Source organism: Aphelocoma coerulescens, chromosome 8, assembly GCF_041296385.1.
Source record: "Aphelocoma coerulescens isolate FSJ_1873_10779 chromosome 8, UR_Acoe_1.0, whole genome shotgun sequence".
NCBI classification, from domain to species: domain Eukaryota; kingdom Metazoa; phylum Chordata; class Aves; order Passeriformes; family Corvidae; genus Aphelocoma; species Aphelocoma coerulescens.
Genome location: NC_091022.1, coordinates 13,886,523 through 13,903,785, shown reverse-complemented (window position 1 = coordinate 13,903,785; position 17,263 = coordinate 13,886,523). Strand labels below are relative to the sequence as shown.

The 17,263-nt window shown below is 35.4% G+C and overlaps 1 protein-coding gene across 2 annotated transcripts in view; it reads right to left on the bottom strand.

The window, feature by feature from the left end:
- CDC14A (cell division cycle 14A) overlaps window positions 1–17,263 on the bottom strand; it is a 54,321-nt gene that overhangs the window by 5,143 nt on the left and 31,915 nt on the right. The window contains exons 8-15 of one of the 2 annotated variants that reach the window (XM_069022561.1): window positions 17,100–17,187; window positions 15,259–15,489; window positions 13,000–13,138; window positions 10,222–10,378; window positions 8,034–8,149; window positions 7,411–7,458; window positions 6,292–6,420; window positions 5,027–5,345 (exon numbers count right to left, since the gene is read on the bottom strand). In XM_069022561.1, coding sequence (XP_068878662.1) covers window positions 5,027–5,345; window positions 6,292–6,420; window positions 7,411–7,458; window positions 8,034–8,149; window positions 10,222–10,378; window positions 13,000–13,138; window positions 15,259–15,489; window positions 17,100–17,187 — 1,227 coding nt within the window. The remainder of the gene's footprint in view (window positions 1–5,026; window positions 5,346–6,291; window positions 6,421–7,410; window positions 7,459–8,033; window positions 8,150–10,221; window positions 10,379–12,999; window positions 13,139–15,258; window positions 15,490–17,099; window positions 17,188–17,263) is intronic. The other variant, XM_069022562.1, reaches the window with a different exon arrangement.

Below are 17,263 nucleotides of genomic sequence, written 5' to 3'. Positions count from 1 at the left end.
AGCAAGTTTTCTACTCTTTAAAAAATCAAGCTTTTCTTCTAATTCATCAGCATAAACACCATAAAGTGGATTATAAGCTTGCACTTATGAAGGACAAAAACCATCTGAGAAAAATATGTGGCTGGCGACAATAGCTATAGCTGTGGTTATTTTTTCTTCTTTTTTATTAAATGGAATGTGGAACAGCAGTATTAATGCTGTTTCATTGCAAAACGGGAAAAAAAGATCAGTGAATAACTTTCTCTTCCATACTGGGGAAAAAACTCACTAATGAGTTCACTGAACACAAACTAGAACTGAAAAATTGCTGTCCTAACCATCTCAAAATGCTCCTGAACCACTCATGTTAATAAAGACAAACAAATAAGAGTGATAAGGTGATTTTACAAAATGAAAGTACTGCATTATTACAGCTGGTTAGCTTGATATCTAACTCAGGGAAAGGAGATTTTGGCAATAAAGAGAAAGAGAATTCATCAGTATCATTCAAGAGTCCTTTGATGAGCTAAGTGAATAAACAAAACACCAGGACATGTAATAGACTTCTGTCAGGTACACCATCCCATGTGCTCCAATTAGAAAGAAGTGCAGTGTTAACACAAATACTCCAACAAGCCTAGGCTGGGCTGTCATGACTTCCAAGTAACTTCAGCATCTGAAGTAGTGAAGTCAAAGTGATTAAACAGAATTCTGTTTCTCAAAGAATTCTGCCAGAACTTGCACTAAGGCTTGATACTACTCTCTATTTTGCTGACGAGCTTCAGACCACTGATAAGTGGCATGAAAAGCAAAGCAGCTGCATGTCAGGGCTGAAGCAGTAAGAAAAACCAATCTTCCTTGGTCAGTTAAGAAGAAGGGAGGGGGAGGAGAAAAAACCAACCAACCACATAAAATGAAGAGAGATTATACTTTTCCGTGGAGTTCCACACACACAAAAAAACCAAACCCAAATCAAACCATCCTCAGGGAATGCAGGACATGGGACTAAAATACAAGAAATAGAAGTCAGTATCATCAATGGCAAGAAATTTTTTTTTCTTCTCCTCCTCAGCTTCCAGTGTATTACAGTAAAAGAAAATAAAACAAGCTATGTATTTCTAAGCAGGATAACACTGAGTAGCAGCTCTCTGGACCAGACAAATTTTCAAACACTAAAGAATTTTAACACTTTTCAAAAGGATTTTTGAGCTAACTTAGCTTATCAAAAGAAAATCAAGTTGAGATGACTAGCATGAGATATCTCCATGACAAGAAAATAAGATAACAGGGCTGTAACACTGACATAAAGAGATACAGAAAGTTTCAGCTTAAAAGTGAAAGTTTTAAGCATGACTGTGTTCAGTCAGTGGAAATAATCTTTCAGAAAATTTATGTTGTCCTCAAAATAAACCATCTGAATTAGTCAGTAAGATGCTCATTATCAGACACTCCTAGCATTCAGAAATTAAATGATAAAAAAATCTACTCTTGCCTTAAACCTCAGAATACCACAATAACTACACTCAGTCAATTGTGTATAAAATGGGTAACAATTCAGTGCACTCCTCTGTGACTGGGATAGATGCACAGGGCTATAGGGTGCATTTAGAAGCAAATGCATTAATCAGAACATATTTGAAAAACATTCCAAACAGGAACACTTTTTAGCCATTATTATATTGAAAGAGTATTAGTTTATAGGTAAAACAAAGTTGCACTTTGCTATGTAGGCTTTGCATGGCATCACTCTTACTAAGAAATGCTGCTTCTCCTATCACAGCATATAATATATAAAATAAGAGTATTTTTAGCTCACCTCACTCTTCAGAGAAGACTGGAGATGGAATCTCATTTAAAGATCTTGCTGCATTTGATTGTGTGTAACCTCTACTCCTCAACAGCAAGCAACATCAAACCAAGAATTATTCAAAGGTTACACCCTTATATCCTTCCATGCATTACTAAGTCATTGAGATAGGTAGGAAAAAAATTAAAGATGTTCTTAAAACAAAAGAATTGTGCATTTTAGAAGGGTTTTGTTTTCTTTAAAAATGTTTTACATTCAACCTAAAACTTTACACTATGCCTAGCATATTTCATTTAAATCAATGTTTTAAATCACAATAGTTCCACTGCAAAGAGACAAAAATTAATTTCCTTCTCCACTGCAATCAACAGAGCTGTAAGTGCCTCTCTGCTGGCAAACAATGGCTGTTTCACCTGTTCATGAATTGCTCTTTTCCTGTTCGTTAAACTACACAGTAACCACCACTCCTTGCTTTCCTCCCTTTTCCTAAGCCATCCTTATCCAAGAAAGAAAGGCACACTACACTTCTGGAAGAGACTGTTACATTGTAAACCACCCCCTCTCCCCACATAGATTTGGGGAACTTTTGTGTCAAGACAATTATGTTGAACCCTGGAGGGTTTATGAGATTAAGGAGAAACACAGCACTATCCTAAAATTTTGTAAATATCTGCATATAAAAAAGAAACAAAGTGTCACCAAAACTTATTTCCCTGTCCTATGCTTATGGAACAAGCCCACTAACTTGGCCTCCACTGCTAAAAATCATTTGTAGCATTAAGTTCTGGCAAGTACCTCTCCAAAGGAGGTGACAATTCTTAGTTTTTAAGATATTATATTTACATTCAACCTTTTAAGCTGCTTGAGGAAACAGGCTAATTGTTCCTGTAATGCTTTATATTATGATTTGGTACTCATGTAAATTTTGGCCCATTGTGAATAACATCAGCTTATTTTCATGACTAAGTCACACTACAGTTACAAGGAGTTTCTTCCCCTTAGGGTGCCTCATGAAAATTTACATGCATATACTTTATGCATAATATGTAGCTGTAAGAAAAATGTGAAAAAAAACCCTCTAAGAAATGCTGCTGGCAGCATATAATTTACAAAAAAAACAACTGAAAAGAATGGGAATGGGCTGACTCTCCAAAGAATTATTGTTCAATACATTAAATATGAGACAGTACTGAAAGTGAGACTTTAGAAAAAAAAAAAAATCAGCCAATTTACCACTTACTATTCAGATGAGTGATTTTTCTCAGCCACTGTTGGTATATCGAGTTTTAGTTCCAGTACACTCAACAGGAGCTGAGGACTGAACTCCTGTGTAAGCATGTTGGATTAAAGACTGGGAACACCTAAAAAGGATGACTTTCCAGAGCAATCAGAATGTATGAACAAATGAAAGACTCATCAATGTGTCTCAAAACAAACACTCCTGGCTTGTTATACAGCTTTTCACCTCTCTCCTCATCTCTATGCCTGAAGAAACTAAACAAATTAGTCAAACAAGAACAGTCCTGTTGTTATAGAACTTGTTTCATCATAGAAAACCTGTTATGGTTTCTGTACCTCACTTGAAAAATCTCAATTATATACAGTTTATTTCAATCACACGTAGTAGGGAAAAACAGTCAAATTAAAGTGGTAAAAATGTGGCAACACTCAAGAACTCCCTTGCAAACAAGTTACTGCTGCTGTTTAAAGTTTAAACTCAGTTTTAAACTCAATGCAGAACAGTGATTCTAAGATCATGGAATATCAGTACTTATTTCCAGATAAACTGTAGTGGATAAGCAGCTACATTTTTTTGTAAACAAGGAGTCTGAAAGCATAAGGTATTTCAAAGACCCACTTTAGGTCAAGCAGATTTTACCACAGTAGGAAGAACCCACTGAGTAAGAGAATACAGAATCATGTTCCCTCAACTAACTTCATTTTCCAAGTTCTTTCTATACAGGTTAGGTTTCAGTCACATGTGCAGTTTAATTCCATAATGGAACAATGAGATTTTATTTCCTACTGTCATCTATCCTCAGAAAGTGCAATTCACACTCCCAAGCTACAAAGATGTGGCTTCTGAACTGTAAGTGGTGCCATATCCGAGCTGTTAACAAGAGGGTAGGTCCTCCACTTCCACAGGGAAAAGAGAACACAGCCCAATGAATGATCTTTCTCAGGACAGACTAGTTACATGCAATGTATGTTATTAGCTGTTTTAAGACAGACTCACCACACTCAAAATCACTAGCAGGTATAGGAACAAAACTTTCTTTATATTGAAACAATTTATCGGTGGTAAGGAAACAGAAGAGCAATGTGCAATACTCTGAACTTAATTTTACACACAGCCAATTTTATTTCCACCCAGTAAAAAAATAAAAATTGTGTCAGTACTAGTCAAGAGAGGCTGACAGGTTCCCCTAATCATAGGCAAAATCTATTAAAAACAGTGTACTATTTTTTATAATTAGTAGGCTATCAAATCCTTGGAAACCAGGAATTTTAAATTGATTTTAGATTTATAGTAGAAGATATGCTTATTTTTTTCGCTAGGATAGATGAAGCTATTTCTGATTTCATAATGGAAGTTTCTTTAGTCTCTCTCTCTCTCTCTGCGTTTTGTATAGAAACACTTCCAAGTTGCATTAGTTTATCTGTACATCCTCTTCATCGGACTCTTTTACACAGAAAAAGAGCACAAAATAAGCCCAAGGCACCAAAGTTGTTGAGGAATGAAAGCTGCAATGTGAGACCTTGCTTATAATACTTTCCACATTTGATGTTAGAAAAGGAGTAGGTTTCAAGTGAAGAGCAAATAAGTCCTATCTTGAAGGATGTTCTACCTTCTATTTACTATGATACATACAAAGGCTTCTTGAAATCTGTTACTGCACAAAGATAAAGTCATATAATTAACTTGAGTTAGACTGTTATGGATAATTTGAAATAAAATCTAAAGGGGAAGAAGGTCCATTAAAAAAGATATCAGAAAAGATGTTAAAGTTCAGGTGTGATTTATTTTCATGAAGCTTCCATGTACTAGATGCTTAGAAGAGATGGAAAAAAAAGCAGCTGAAATGATAGGTAACAGACAAAGGTGCAGGTCAGACACACTAGAGGAAGTTGGAGAATTATGCTGAGTTAAGAATTCTTTTTTCAACAGTTTCACTCACAGAAGCAAGAAAGAAAAGCATCAGTGAGCTGCCTGAAAGTGCTGTTGTGACTGTGACTTACAGGAATTGACTCTGGGATCGTGCTGGAGGAGTTGTAAGGCCCATAAAGGAAGGCTGGTGTGTACTCATCTGTCACGGCGCTGTGAAAACTGCTTTGGCTGCTCAGGTTGTTGCCACTACTGCTGCTTCTGTTGTATAAATTGTTGTTCAGTTCATGGTTTTTCCTGTGTGGGAGCTGCAAGCTGCCATTCAGGTGACTGGAGATATGGCTTACAGAAAAACCTGTCCTAGAGGACGATGATGTCATTTTGCTCTCATCATCATCTGAAGCAGCATACAGGTTCCCTAGAGAACTGGCTAGTCTGGAGCTTATGGAAACGCTGAATGGAAAACACATGCAGGGAAAAAAATATACACAAGGTATGTAGAGATATATACAAAAAATGTAACAGACAATTCAGAAGACATTAGGTGAATAACAGAGATTCTTCTGAAAGAATCTGTGTTTGCACACAGGCTCATTTTTTAGCTCCCCATGTAATGAAAAGCAGAATTCTTTGTCAGGGTTTTGCTTATTCAAGGACTACACCATGGCCAGCTTACACCTCTATCAAACCATACACACATGCAGGAGATTGTGTTAAAAGGTTTAGGCAGTATTTGATTTACCCTGAAGTACTTTGTGTACATGGAACAGCTTAAGAACTCTTCCTCCATTTCTTGAAATCAGTTTTGTGATACAAGCCTCCAAGTAACCAAGAAATTACATGATAAAATTTGAGAATAGAAATAGGGTGTCCTGAAATATCTCAAGCTGGTTATTCTCTTCAGGCAAATATTTGTGCACATAGTTAATAAAAATGCATCAGTCATTCTGAGTGTCATTTAATACATATAATTACTTAGGACAATAGTAATAATGGAACTAAATAGTAATAAAAAAATGGTTCATTAAAAAAATTATATTAACTACCACTTAGTATTCTGAGAGTACTAGTATAGAGACTTGTGGGAATACCTGCAAAACATCTATAAACTGAGGTAAGTGAAAAAAACCAAAACAACCCACTTGAGCAATGCAATACTGTTTCTGATGACACAATCTCAATAAAACTCTCAGACCAGTGGGATAGATTTTGGGTTTTGCTTGTTTTTTAAATCTGTAGGCAACTAAAGTTTGGCTAGTGGAACACCAAATCACTTTGTAAGTAAATTTAAGTCTTCTTATAGCCAAGAACAGCAAGCGCTTCACAGACTGCAGATGTGCTGACAACCACTGCAGGATACAGTAAGCATTTGTACCAAAATGAGAAGAAGAAAAAAAACCTTTTAAGGTTAGAGCCTGAGGACGTGGAAAGTCTGCTTATTCTTTCTGCAGATGGTGAAGTAACTGCCATCACTCGAGAGGCCTTCAGAGGAGATATGGACCCTTCGGGGCTACCTGAAGTATTCAGTCTAAAAAGAGTGAGAAGCAAGATTTTATAATACACATCTCAAACACATAAGCCTTTCAGTACATAGACTGATATTTTAAAAAGTGTGAATTCTCAAGTCTGAGAGCTCAACAGCAAAAATTCAAGTTTGCCTTTTAAAGCATCTTTTTTAACAAAAAACTTTCCAGATATCCCACTCCAAGTATTTCCACAGCTGCACCTTATTAACAGTTACAGGCTACTTTTTGCCTTGATAATTTACGAAGGCCAAGTGTCCATTTTTTATAGATTTATTGTAAATTTTATCATAAATTATGTAAATTTGAGTAGGAGTACTTTTTGAGCTTATAGAGCAAGTATGAGGAGAAAAAACCAAAACTAGAGGTTTCATGAGGTCATCATCATTTCCAAATGAACATTTTCACAAAGTTGCCTAGAAGATGCAGCTCTTTCTAGGGTGGGATTTTTAATGACAAAATGCTCCACGTGTTGATAATAAGCTGTATGTATGTTACACAGGACTACTCAAATTGTTACTGTTATGGCTGTCCACATTATTTAAAAAAATTAATTTTCTCCAACCCTAGACCAGGAGATACAACAATGAGACCTTAAAAGATGAAGAAACTTGGGTACAGATCTCCAACTACAAGCAAAGAAAGAAAATGACATTGAGCAGCTTTAATTACACACCAAGAAAGGGTAAAACATTCATTTCCACTGCTAGCCATCTGGAGCAATCCAACTCAAAAATTCAGGTCATGAAACTGAAAAATGTGCTCTTTTTAGTATTAACGCTTGATAATGATAGTAATTTTGTCCTACATATTGTATTTTAGATTCAATGTGGTAAGGCATGCAATTGGCAGGTGTTTAAAAATGTTTGTTACCTGCCTGTGCTCAGAAGCCTGAAATAGTTATCACATCAATTGATTAGCAATGATCCAAAACACTGGAAATTAAGATCCTAGTCAAGTGATGCACATTTAGAAAAAAAATTTAAAGTCGGTACCTGAAGGGTTGTGATATTGACCTGGTGTGCAGTTTCATGTCTTGCAGCCTGAAGAAACAAAAGCAGTAATCTTTATCCAAGGATAAAAAGCCTTTCCCCTCTGCCAAACATATCTGCATGTCTCAGGCTGGCTTAAAATATAAAAATAAGAGCTAGAATTATTGAAAAATCAGTGTTTTAATTTAAAGAACAGAGAGTTACTTCAGGTTTAATTTCACAGTTCACATTTTTACTGGACCTGAAAAATTCTAAATTTATATAAGGAGTACAGAAAAGTAATTACAGAAAGACAACTAAGTTAGATTAAAATTATTTTGTTCAAGTCATACGTTTTAAAATGCTAGATTTAAATTTGAAGATTTTGAAGTATTTTTTACATTATCTTCTAGTGCTACACAGTAAGAAGGTATCCCTAAACAGGGAGACAGATGGCAAAAAAGGAGATAAGAAAAAGATTAACAAACCAAATCTTCAACTAATAGATACATACCTGGAAAAATTTCCACCACAAAAGCTGGTATAGGTAGTACCACTGCCTTAAACAAGATCATGTACTTGCCACACAGATGTGATAGCATGGACTGAATTTAAAATTGCAAATGACCTCAGAATGGTATCATTACCTCAGAGCTCCAGCTGTAGCGGAACAAGGCCGTCTCCGACTTTTTAAGGCATTAAGCTTATCTCCCTGTGTCATGCCATTCTGAGCTTCCACATCTGCTTTGTCTTCAGAATCATTCTGGGAAACACAAAAGTATGCAAGCAAGGGAATCTATCAAATCCTAGGAGCAGTGTAGTTTCAAAGTACTGAGCATCTCCTTCACAAAGATGAGAATGCAGAAGGCTGATCTCCCATCCTCCGCAGATGCGGCACTACTCTTTGCATGGTTCTGGTACATTTAATGTGCCTCTGTACAAACATACTCACACAGGACTTCTGCAGAATCTGACCTTAAAGACAGTTCAGGATGCTCAAGCCTAATGCCAGCATTCATTTACTTCAAGGAAGTTTGTTTTTATAGAACAAGAACTTTCTCCATAACTATTTTTAAAGTTGTCAGCAACATGGAAGGGAAACAGGAACACAAAATTTTGCTATGCACAAGGAAGGAAGAAATTTAAATAAAGCTGCGTCCCACAAGTGGAGCTAAAAAATCAACTTTACTAAATTACTAGATTAAAAAAATAAAAACCTGAAAGTTCTTATGTTCTTTGCAAAAATAAGTTTTGAAAAAAATTTCCCCCTGTGAACTTAGTATGGAATAAGCTGAACACATTTTAGAGTTTTATCCTCATTTCTTCTAGCTTTAGAAAATATTATAAACTCTAAGATATATTAAAAGTGCATGCCAAGACTGTTTCAATACCTATTTATAATTTCAGATTGGTCTCAAAACACTTTTCTAAGACCCAACTATTATGGAGAGACAGTATCTTATGTAGCAGAGAAATACAGAAGTAACACAAAGCAAGAAAAGAACTGGTTTTCTTTTTCCAGATGAAAACAAACTTATACCAGTTACGCTTCATTTGAGCTCAGATGGAGTATTTTTATTACTGCAGCTCCTTTTGTACTTAAGTGAACTCACTGCTCTGCATAAAACAGAACAATAGTTTCTGCCATTAACCAACATAAAGGACTGACAGAAGTAATATGATAGAAGTTAATCAAATGATATGATAGTCTAACTGTAGGAAATATATACTAATTATATATAATATTTCACTATAGGAAAATATAAATAGCTTAGCTAGATTTCATTGCAGATTACATGCTAGGCCATTGTTACCTATCATCCAGCCACAATGCTGATGAATTTTGTTTCACTGTCTCTACCAGCCCAACAGTTACTGCATTTAGCTGTCCTCTCTTCTGATTCTTTGACATCACGAATTTCTGGGACTGGGAAAATTACTTTGTTTTGAGATTCTAGAGATCCTAGTTAAATGAGGTCTTGAGATACAATCAAATACCCAAAAAGATAATGAGAAGTTAAATGTTTTGAAAACTGAATGTTGAACAGTTTTAATATGACATCTGTAAGAAACTGAAATACAGGGAAACAGAACCTTTACAGAAATGCATTTAAAATACTCTTCCAGATTATCATATATGCTTATTTTAATTTATACTAATAACTACATGAAAAATGTGCCCACTACATGCCTGGTCTTCTACATCAAGCAAACAGTTCCATCAGGAACCTAAAACCTCTTTAGTCATCACAGACCTAAGGAGGGATTAACCAAATGCACAGTTCCTCTAGACTGTTTTTTATAGATAATGTAAGAAACTACAGTTTTAGATTTTTACTAGTCTGGAAACAAAACTATGTTCACTTCGATTCAGACTTCATGCCTGTGCTCCCAAAATATTAAGTGTAAAGTCCTTAACCTAAACCTACACATCACCTCATCTTTAACACTGTGATAAAAGAATCAAGATTTATACGCTCCCGCATTATTAGTTAAAAACTTCAACTACACGATTTTTTATTTCCAGGAGGAAAGCTGACTTTTTGTTTTCCTTCATTCTCAGAAAAACAGCTGAAAATCCTGAGAGAATGACTTGGAATAACGCAAACCTTCTGAAGACTGAAAAATTACCTGTAACAGTTCTAAATATTATTTCTCTTTCTTCTTTTTTAAGTGGAGATTTGTTCTAATTATGACCTCTAAAAATGTTAACCTGAGAAAAAGCAATCTAATACTAATGTAAGCCTAAAAAAGCTGAAAATCTAGAAGTTATCTATAGCTAGTTATTAAAAGCTCAGCTTCAGTCTGCTTGATATTTTTCCTAAGAACACTTACCTCCTTGTATTGATCCAAGTCTTGTACTTTATTCAGAGTGTCACTGATGGAAATGTCATTCAAGCTACAAAGAACTCTGTTAATGTTTCCATCAATTCCTCGCTGGGTCTGCTTCGATCGGATGAGATCTCCCTCCAGCCATAACATTGCTTGCTTCCTTCAGGATACAAAACCAAAGCCATTCATATCAACAGATGTGCATACACACAAAAAAACCATATGAAAACATGCCATGCTTACAGATTGCCAATATTGGAACCTTCTGTACATCTTCATCTGGAAAAAAATTTACATGTCTATCACAAAATTTTTAAAAACACCATACTTAAAAACAACAACAAAAAACCCTCCAAAATCACCTAATGAGTCTGTAGTCACCACAGTACTAAAACTTCATTTTACCAAATCTTTCTGGAGAAAGGGGTTAACTAAACAGGAATTTGCAATCATATTTTAAAGGCCTTTAAAACACAACTTAAAAAATAATGTTAAACAATGGTTTTATATACATCATGTGTAGCATAAATGATGCTACAGAACTTTGCAACTTACTAGGGTGAGTGTTCTGGATATAGATACTGTGCAGTGAAACTGCAGCTGACTTGTGATGTGCAAGTGGATGTAGTCATGTAAAGTTCAACAGGACTCCAATATTGACTTTCAGAAACTGAAAGAATATATCCTTCACACAGGTGGTAAAATAATAACAATTTAATTGCTACAATGTGAATGGGCAGAGCAGACTTTCTGGATGAGGCTGCATTATTCCTGGTCAAGGATGCTTGCTGGGTAGGTACCAGTCATGCTAGTTCCATCCAAGAACTGAGACCCTACTACATACTATTGAAACAAAATTAAATTCCTACACTGAACAGAAAAAAAAAAATTAAATCAGAATCTACTTTCACTGGAAACTTTTCTTGTTCAGAAACAGAATATTACGTCAAAGCTTAAGAGCAAGGCGATCTGAGCCAACTGTCTAAGCTTGATCAATAATAAATGCAAAAGGTAAGCACTTCCAGAAGAATTTCACTACATCCCAAGAAAACATCATGAGAATGAGAACAAAAGGGTGGGGGGGAGAGGGAGTGCCACTTAGTCCACCTAACAGAAGTAGCCTAGAAAACATGCTTGAATTTAAATACCTTTAAAATCTGTCAAGATTAATTGCATACACAGTAACAAATTGATTTGATACACACTTAAGTGGAAGAGCTTCTAAAAAAAAAAACCCCAAAACTAGTCAAACTTCCCATATCAAACCTCCAAGAACCTAAGAGATTAAGCTTTGACACCTTTAAAGTTTCGGAGATCGAAACTGCAAGATTTTACCTTTTTGTCAGATTCAACTTTGCAGCCCTGAGGGCAAGACATTTGATACTAAAAAGATGTAACTGACACTCTTTTCCAATCCCATGCTGACACCACTGGTGACATTGCTTGAATTTTATCTGATTTTCCAAACAGGTATCTACTACCCTTAGGAGAGTAGAATATTCTTACTGAACAACACTACAGCTCTTAGCTGTGAATAATGTAGGTAGATCTGAAGGATCTTTGTCTATCTATAAAATCAAGCCAACTATTCATTCAATCAAACCAACAAAGGACATGAGCCTTGTTTTACCTATCTTGTAGGTAAACAGCACTTACGATTTACATTACCTACTACCTTTCTTGAATTTTGCTCTATTGTGCAAGTTATTTTTAAGAGTGTATCCAAGCATCAGCACTGTCTGAAGAAGACTAATCTGCCTCCAGTAAACACCTGTGGTTTGTCAAAGTTTGTGATCTGCAGTATTTTGAATAATGGCAAGCCACCTCTCAGAGTAGTGTCCATTTAGTTGCACTGGAAAATACATAAATTTATGCTCATTCATGCTCAATTTCTCTTATGAATTACAGTAATACCTCTTTCTCTCCAATATCCTATGGATTTTAAGATGCAAGTGCATCGATGCATCTTTTACTGTATTTACACAGTATCTAGCAGAGCTGATGAATTCTCTTTTTCCTACTTGGAATGGATTTTCTTAAATGTTTGCTCCCATAATAGTGAAAATGCCTCCAAGTAAGTATCAGCCTGCCATCAGCTCAAATATATCAGCATAATCACTATAACAGTAAATGCACAACACAGAAACCACTATGATACTAAACTTACTGTCTACATCACTGTCATTCATTTCCAGTCAGGATCAAATCTGAAGCTGTATTAAAACCATACATTTGTTTGGCTACAACTACCAGCTCCAAATCAGAAATGTATTATACAACATGCTAAAGAATCTGATGGAGATCATAAGCTTTCTACACCAAGTACTTACTTAATCTTTAGTTTTAGGAAAGAAAAAACATACAAATGATACCATTTTAGGATTAATTTTAAGTGCCACACATGATAAAGTATTTAAAGACTATTCTTTTGATGCTAATATTTAATAAATCCTATCTGTTGATTTAATCTTTTGTCCACATTTGTCCACTTCCAACACATTTGTCTAAGTCCTAAATCCCCCAGAACAGAAACCTGCAGTCTTGAGGCCCTGTGCCCCTTTAAGGGGTCAAAATGAAAAGTTCTGGTCTAGAACTCCAGAGAAGCTGACTGCTTCTGAGTAACTCAGATTTCAATCCCCTATTAACTAACCTTAAATATATTGAACAGGCAATAACATACAGATGTCAGTAGACAAATCAGATCCTATAAATAGTGCAAGATGGATAGGGATGGAGAGGAGCAAAGAAGGTGTGTGTGTGTATATATATATATATACATACTCTTCCAAGAAGTGTTGCTGGGGTCCTATAATAGAGCCTGGGCGACATATTCTTATCCAAGCAATGGCTTCAGCATGTGTGAACTTGTAGTGCTTCATTATGTAGCAGGCAATCAGTGTTCCTGTTCTCCCCAGGCCAGCTATAGAAACACAAGTATCAACAGCCACATATGAAGTAGTGAGTATTCCATAATTATCAGATAAAAGTATGGGCTATAAGAAAACTTCCATGAACTGTTATTCCCCACATTAGTATCTGAAGAAAGAATTTCTGATTCAGTGTCCTATTTATCACATAATTCAATTTCAATGCTGTAGATACAAATATTTCATACTTAGAAAAAGTTAGTGTTTAAAAGAACACCTACAACAGCAATCACTCATGGCACTTGAACAATTCTACTCCAAACTTTGCTTAAAAAAAGGCCAATATTTAAAAAAAAAGCTGTGATCAAGCTGGATACCAACTTTATATTTACAATACCAGTAAAAAAACATAATCAAAGTACCTCTGAGGGGCCAACACACGTACCTAAAAACTGTGGTGCAAATACAAGCCACATCTCAACAGAGCGACCTTTTTCATTTTGAAAAGCAAGCTTTTGCTTTTTGAATCAGTTTTGCTGTGAAACCAACACATAAAACTATTCACTGCTATGTGTATAAACAGAAATGACTGTTGACTAGTGTATAATTTTAGGTATCAATAGCTTAAAATAATTTAACTCATTGCCCAATGTTTTTAAGGGGACAGAGACACAGAAAAATTAGCTTTTACTATCAGCAAAATCTCAAACTACAGAGTGAGAATTAATCTCTTTCTAGCTCTGTGTCTCATCTACTAGTAAAGTGTTCCCCATTTAAACTTTTTCCCACAAATACAGTAGTTGCAATTTACAGTCTCACAGTAGTCTACTATTTATGTACCAACTATCCAAACAGAAACTCTCTAAGCAGCCAGACATCTCTGCTGACAATTCTACACACAACTACAAGCTCTTTACATTTAACCAATAACTAAATCTTGCTCTGACAAAAGTAAAAATGATTTAGATAGAAGGATGAAGGTAGAAATTCACACACAATGAGCTTCCATAACCGTGGCTTGGAAGACAAGCTCTGAAGATTCATTTTAAAAGAGAAGTATTGATTTCAGTTCTTTCCTCCAACATTCTGCTAATGTACAAACTTTCCATTACAATCCTTTGCAATTAACTGTTCTATATCATCTGAGACAAGCACTTTGTGGTGTGAAAGCAGTGCTCAGAACACCTCCGCAATGTAACTCGGCCTGAGTTAACTGTTGATTTAACACCGTAGAGGATTATTTAGGATGGTGTAAAAACTAAAAAGAACAAGATTGCTGGTTTGCTTACTAAATGGTCAGATAAAAGACCAATAATACTTCAGTGTAAAAAGCACATCTCTAACTCACTACTACTACAACTATGTTATATTCCCTTAGCACCTAACCCTGGAGAATAACAACCTACTAATAACCTCCTGCTAATCAATAGTTTATACTCTCATTTAGCCAATTAGCAGATGTCCAGCTTATTAATGCCACAATTTCTGGTTCTACCCACAGTAACAACTTGTTGGCATATAAACCTATTTATCTTTCATATGCACATTTATTGGTCATGGGAAAATTATGAATAACATTATTTTTGCTTCTGATCAGGCAAGACATTCGTCTCCACAATGTCCTTACACAATTCTAAGCATAAATCAAGCTGAATCCTTAAAAGCCTTTGTTAATCTCTCTTGATTAAGCATGTTTTGTGCATTTTCTGGCTGGTTTGCTAAATTAGGCTGGTTTGAAATGCTGGCATCACAATAACTCACATCAACTTGAAATCTGGAATTCATACTCCACAGAAAAATGTAGAACAGTCAAAAAGCACAAAGAAAACCTTTTAGTGTTTTGCATTTCCTAGCCAATTATCATAATGCTGTGAAAGCATAATGCAAAAAAGAAACCTGCATCAACTGAATCTCAAGTTTTCAAGTCATATTAAAAAAACCACAGAACAATGAACAACAGATTGTCAGTTACTGCAAGTAACAGTGTAGGATGTAAGGACTACACATACATGGGAAAAGAACAAATATTTGGCATACATTTAGTCAAGTTCCATAAAGCATTATTACTCTCACAATCTGAAAGTGTTCTTAAATGCTGTGGGATTTCTGGGATAAACTCTATGGATTTATACTTATTTTGATTTCAGTCTGAGAAACGAGTAAGTGCACAAACCTTTACAATGTACAGCAATGGCACCATCAGCATTTTCACAGATATTCAGGAACCTCTGAACTATACTGTCACTTGGTGTGCTGCCATCTATGAAGAACAGATCATAATGCTCAAAACCAGCATCAGTAAAGCGTTTTGCCTCATAAATTTTTTTGTTTAGTCTTATGATTGATGTGACGTTATGCTTCTTGAAATAGGGAAAGTAGGATTCAGGTGCATGAAGAGGATAACCTATAAAAAAAATAAAGCCACAATCATTTAATGTCATAGGTTCATGAAGCTCAAGATCTCACTACTCAAAATTGTCCCTGAAACCTTTTTTGAAAGATAAACATGCTAATATTAAAAATGCTTTTATACTTTATTCATAATAGACATGTTAAGTGATATGAAAAAAATCGTCCAACAAATGCTCATGAAAACCACTTTTACTAAAAAAAGTATTAGGAGGAAAAAATTTAAAACACAGCCTACCTAGCCTATGTGAAATGCTGTACTGTCTCCATTAAGTCCCCACTCCTCTCTGCAAGGAGGATTTATACATAAAGCTAGGGACATATTTTAACTCAACACTTCAGAACAGCTGTTTATCTATAGTCAAGCTGTAGGTCACAGAATAAAAGCATGCTTAAAGAAGAAACACTGTTTATGAGGAAAATAGGTTGCTGATCTATATCATAGATGAGAAAAACAGTCAAAGGATAAACTGCAGTACCAAAAATATTCTTTCTTACTGTCTTACTGTGAAGTAAGAAAGCTTTATTGCCTTGATTCTCAGTTGAGAGACAAAAGGATCCTCTAGCTGAAGACAGGGGGACAGGGAAGGGGGTCAATGACCAAACACAACACAGCTGTTCAGGACAAGTCACATATACATTAGTAAATACAATTCCAGTCACAACAACATGAAAAATGTACCTTTGTAATGTGTACTTACAAACACCTGGGAAAGGGTTACCTATAGTTATGTAACTGGATTTTAAGTGTGTTAATTTAGTAATTTTCATTTATATATGTTATAAATAAAACACAGGTTTTCCAAATTCCACGGAACAATTTAAGTAAATTTAGAAAAAAATCTGCAAGAAAGGACTGCAACAATGATTGGGGAAGAAACCCAAACCAACCTAAATATTTGCTTTCTGGATTTTGTTTAAATTTTCAGTGGACACTATGTAACCGGCAGCATTTCAGTCATAAAAGAAACATGAGAGAGCAGAAGAAGGGGGTGGGGAGGGAAGGTAGATATTCAGAAAATATGCTCACATAAACAATGGGACATGGCACAAATAATACAGCCAAATTCAGAAAAAAACTGATTGTAGTATTTAAATGACTGATTTTCCTTTTAGCTGGACCAAATCTCTACTTCCCCTCTGTCAGTCAAGCTTCTCTTTTCTTTTATTCCATTAGAATCACATTCCATAGGTTCTGCACATTATCCCAAGTATCTCACGTAGTAAAGGCAAGCTTCTTTTAAAAATCTTTTCTGGTCTGTGTTACAAAACTCTTCAACAGAGTCTTCCGTGTTTAATGCAACTCACCTTTAATTCTGCACACTTACTGTATCAGGTGGCAGGTTCCAGAAGAACAGTAAGGGACCTGAGTCTCTCAGGCACCTTGTCACTGACTGTTAGAAGAATTGAAATTCTTCTGGCAAAGAAGAATTCCAAAACTTTTTGAATTAATTTCTATGATTGTATATTAAATGCTCACTGGATGATTATTTCTGAAGATTAAAACTGATCTATAACTCTCTATTATCTTCTGCTCATTTGCTGTGATGGTTTTACATGCTGGAAAAATAAGATCATAGCACAGCATTAAAACATACACCATACCATTTTCAAGTTTGCTTTTTGGGTGTGGTCCACTAAACGCCAAAAATTTTCCTGGAATAATCCAGTTGAAGTCACCATTTTCCACTCGCTACAAAAATTTCAGAAGAGAAAAATATTTTAATACCTGTATATACAAGGTAAAAAAAACCAAACTCATTATTTTA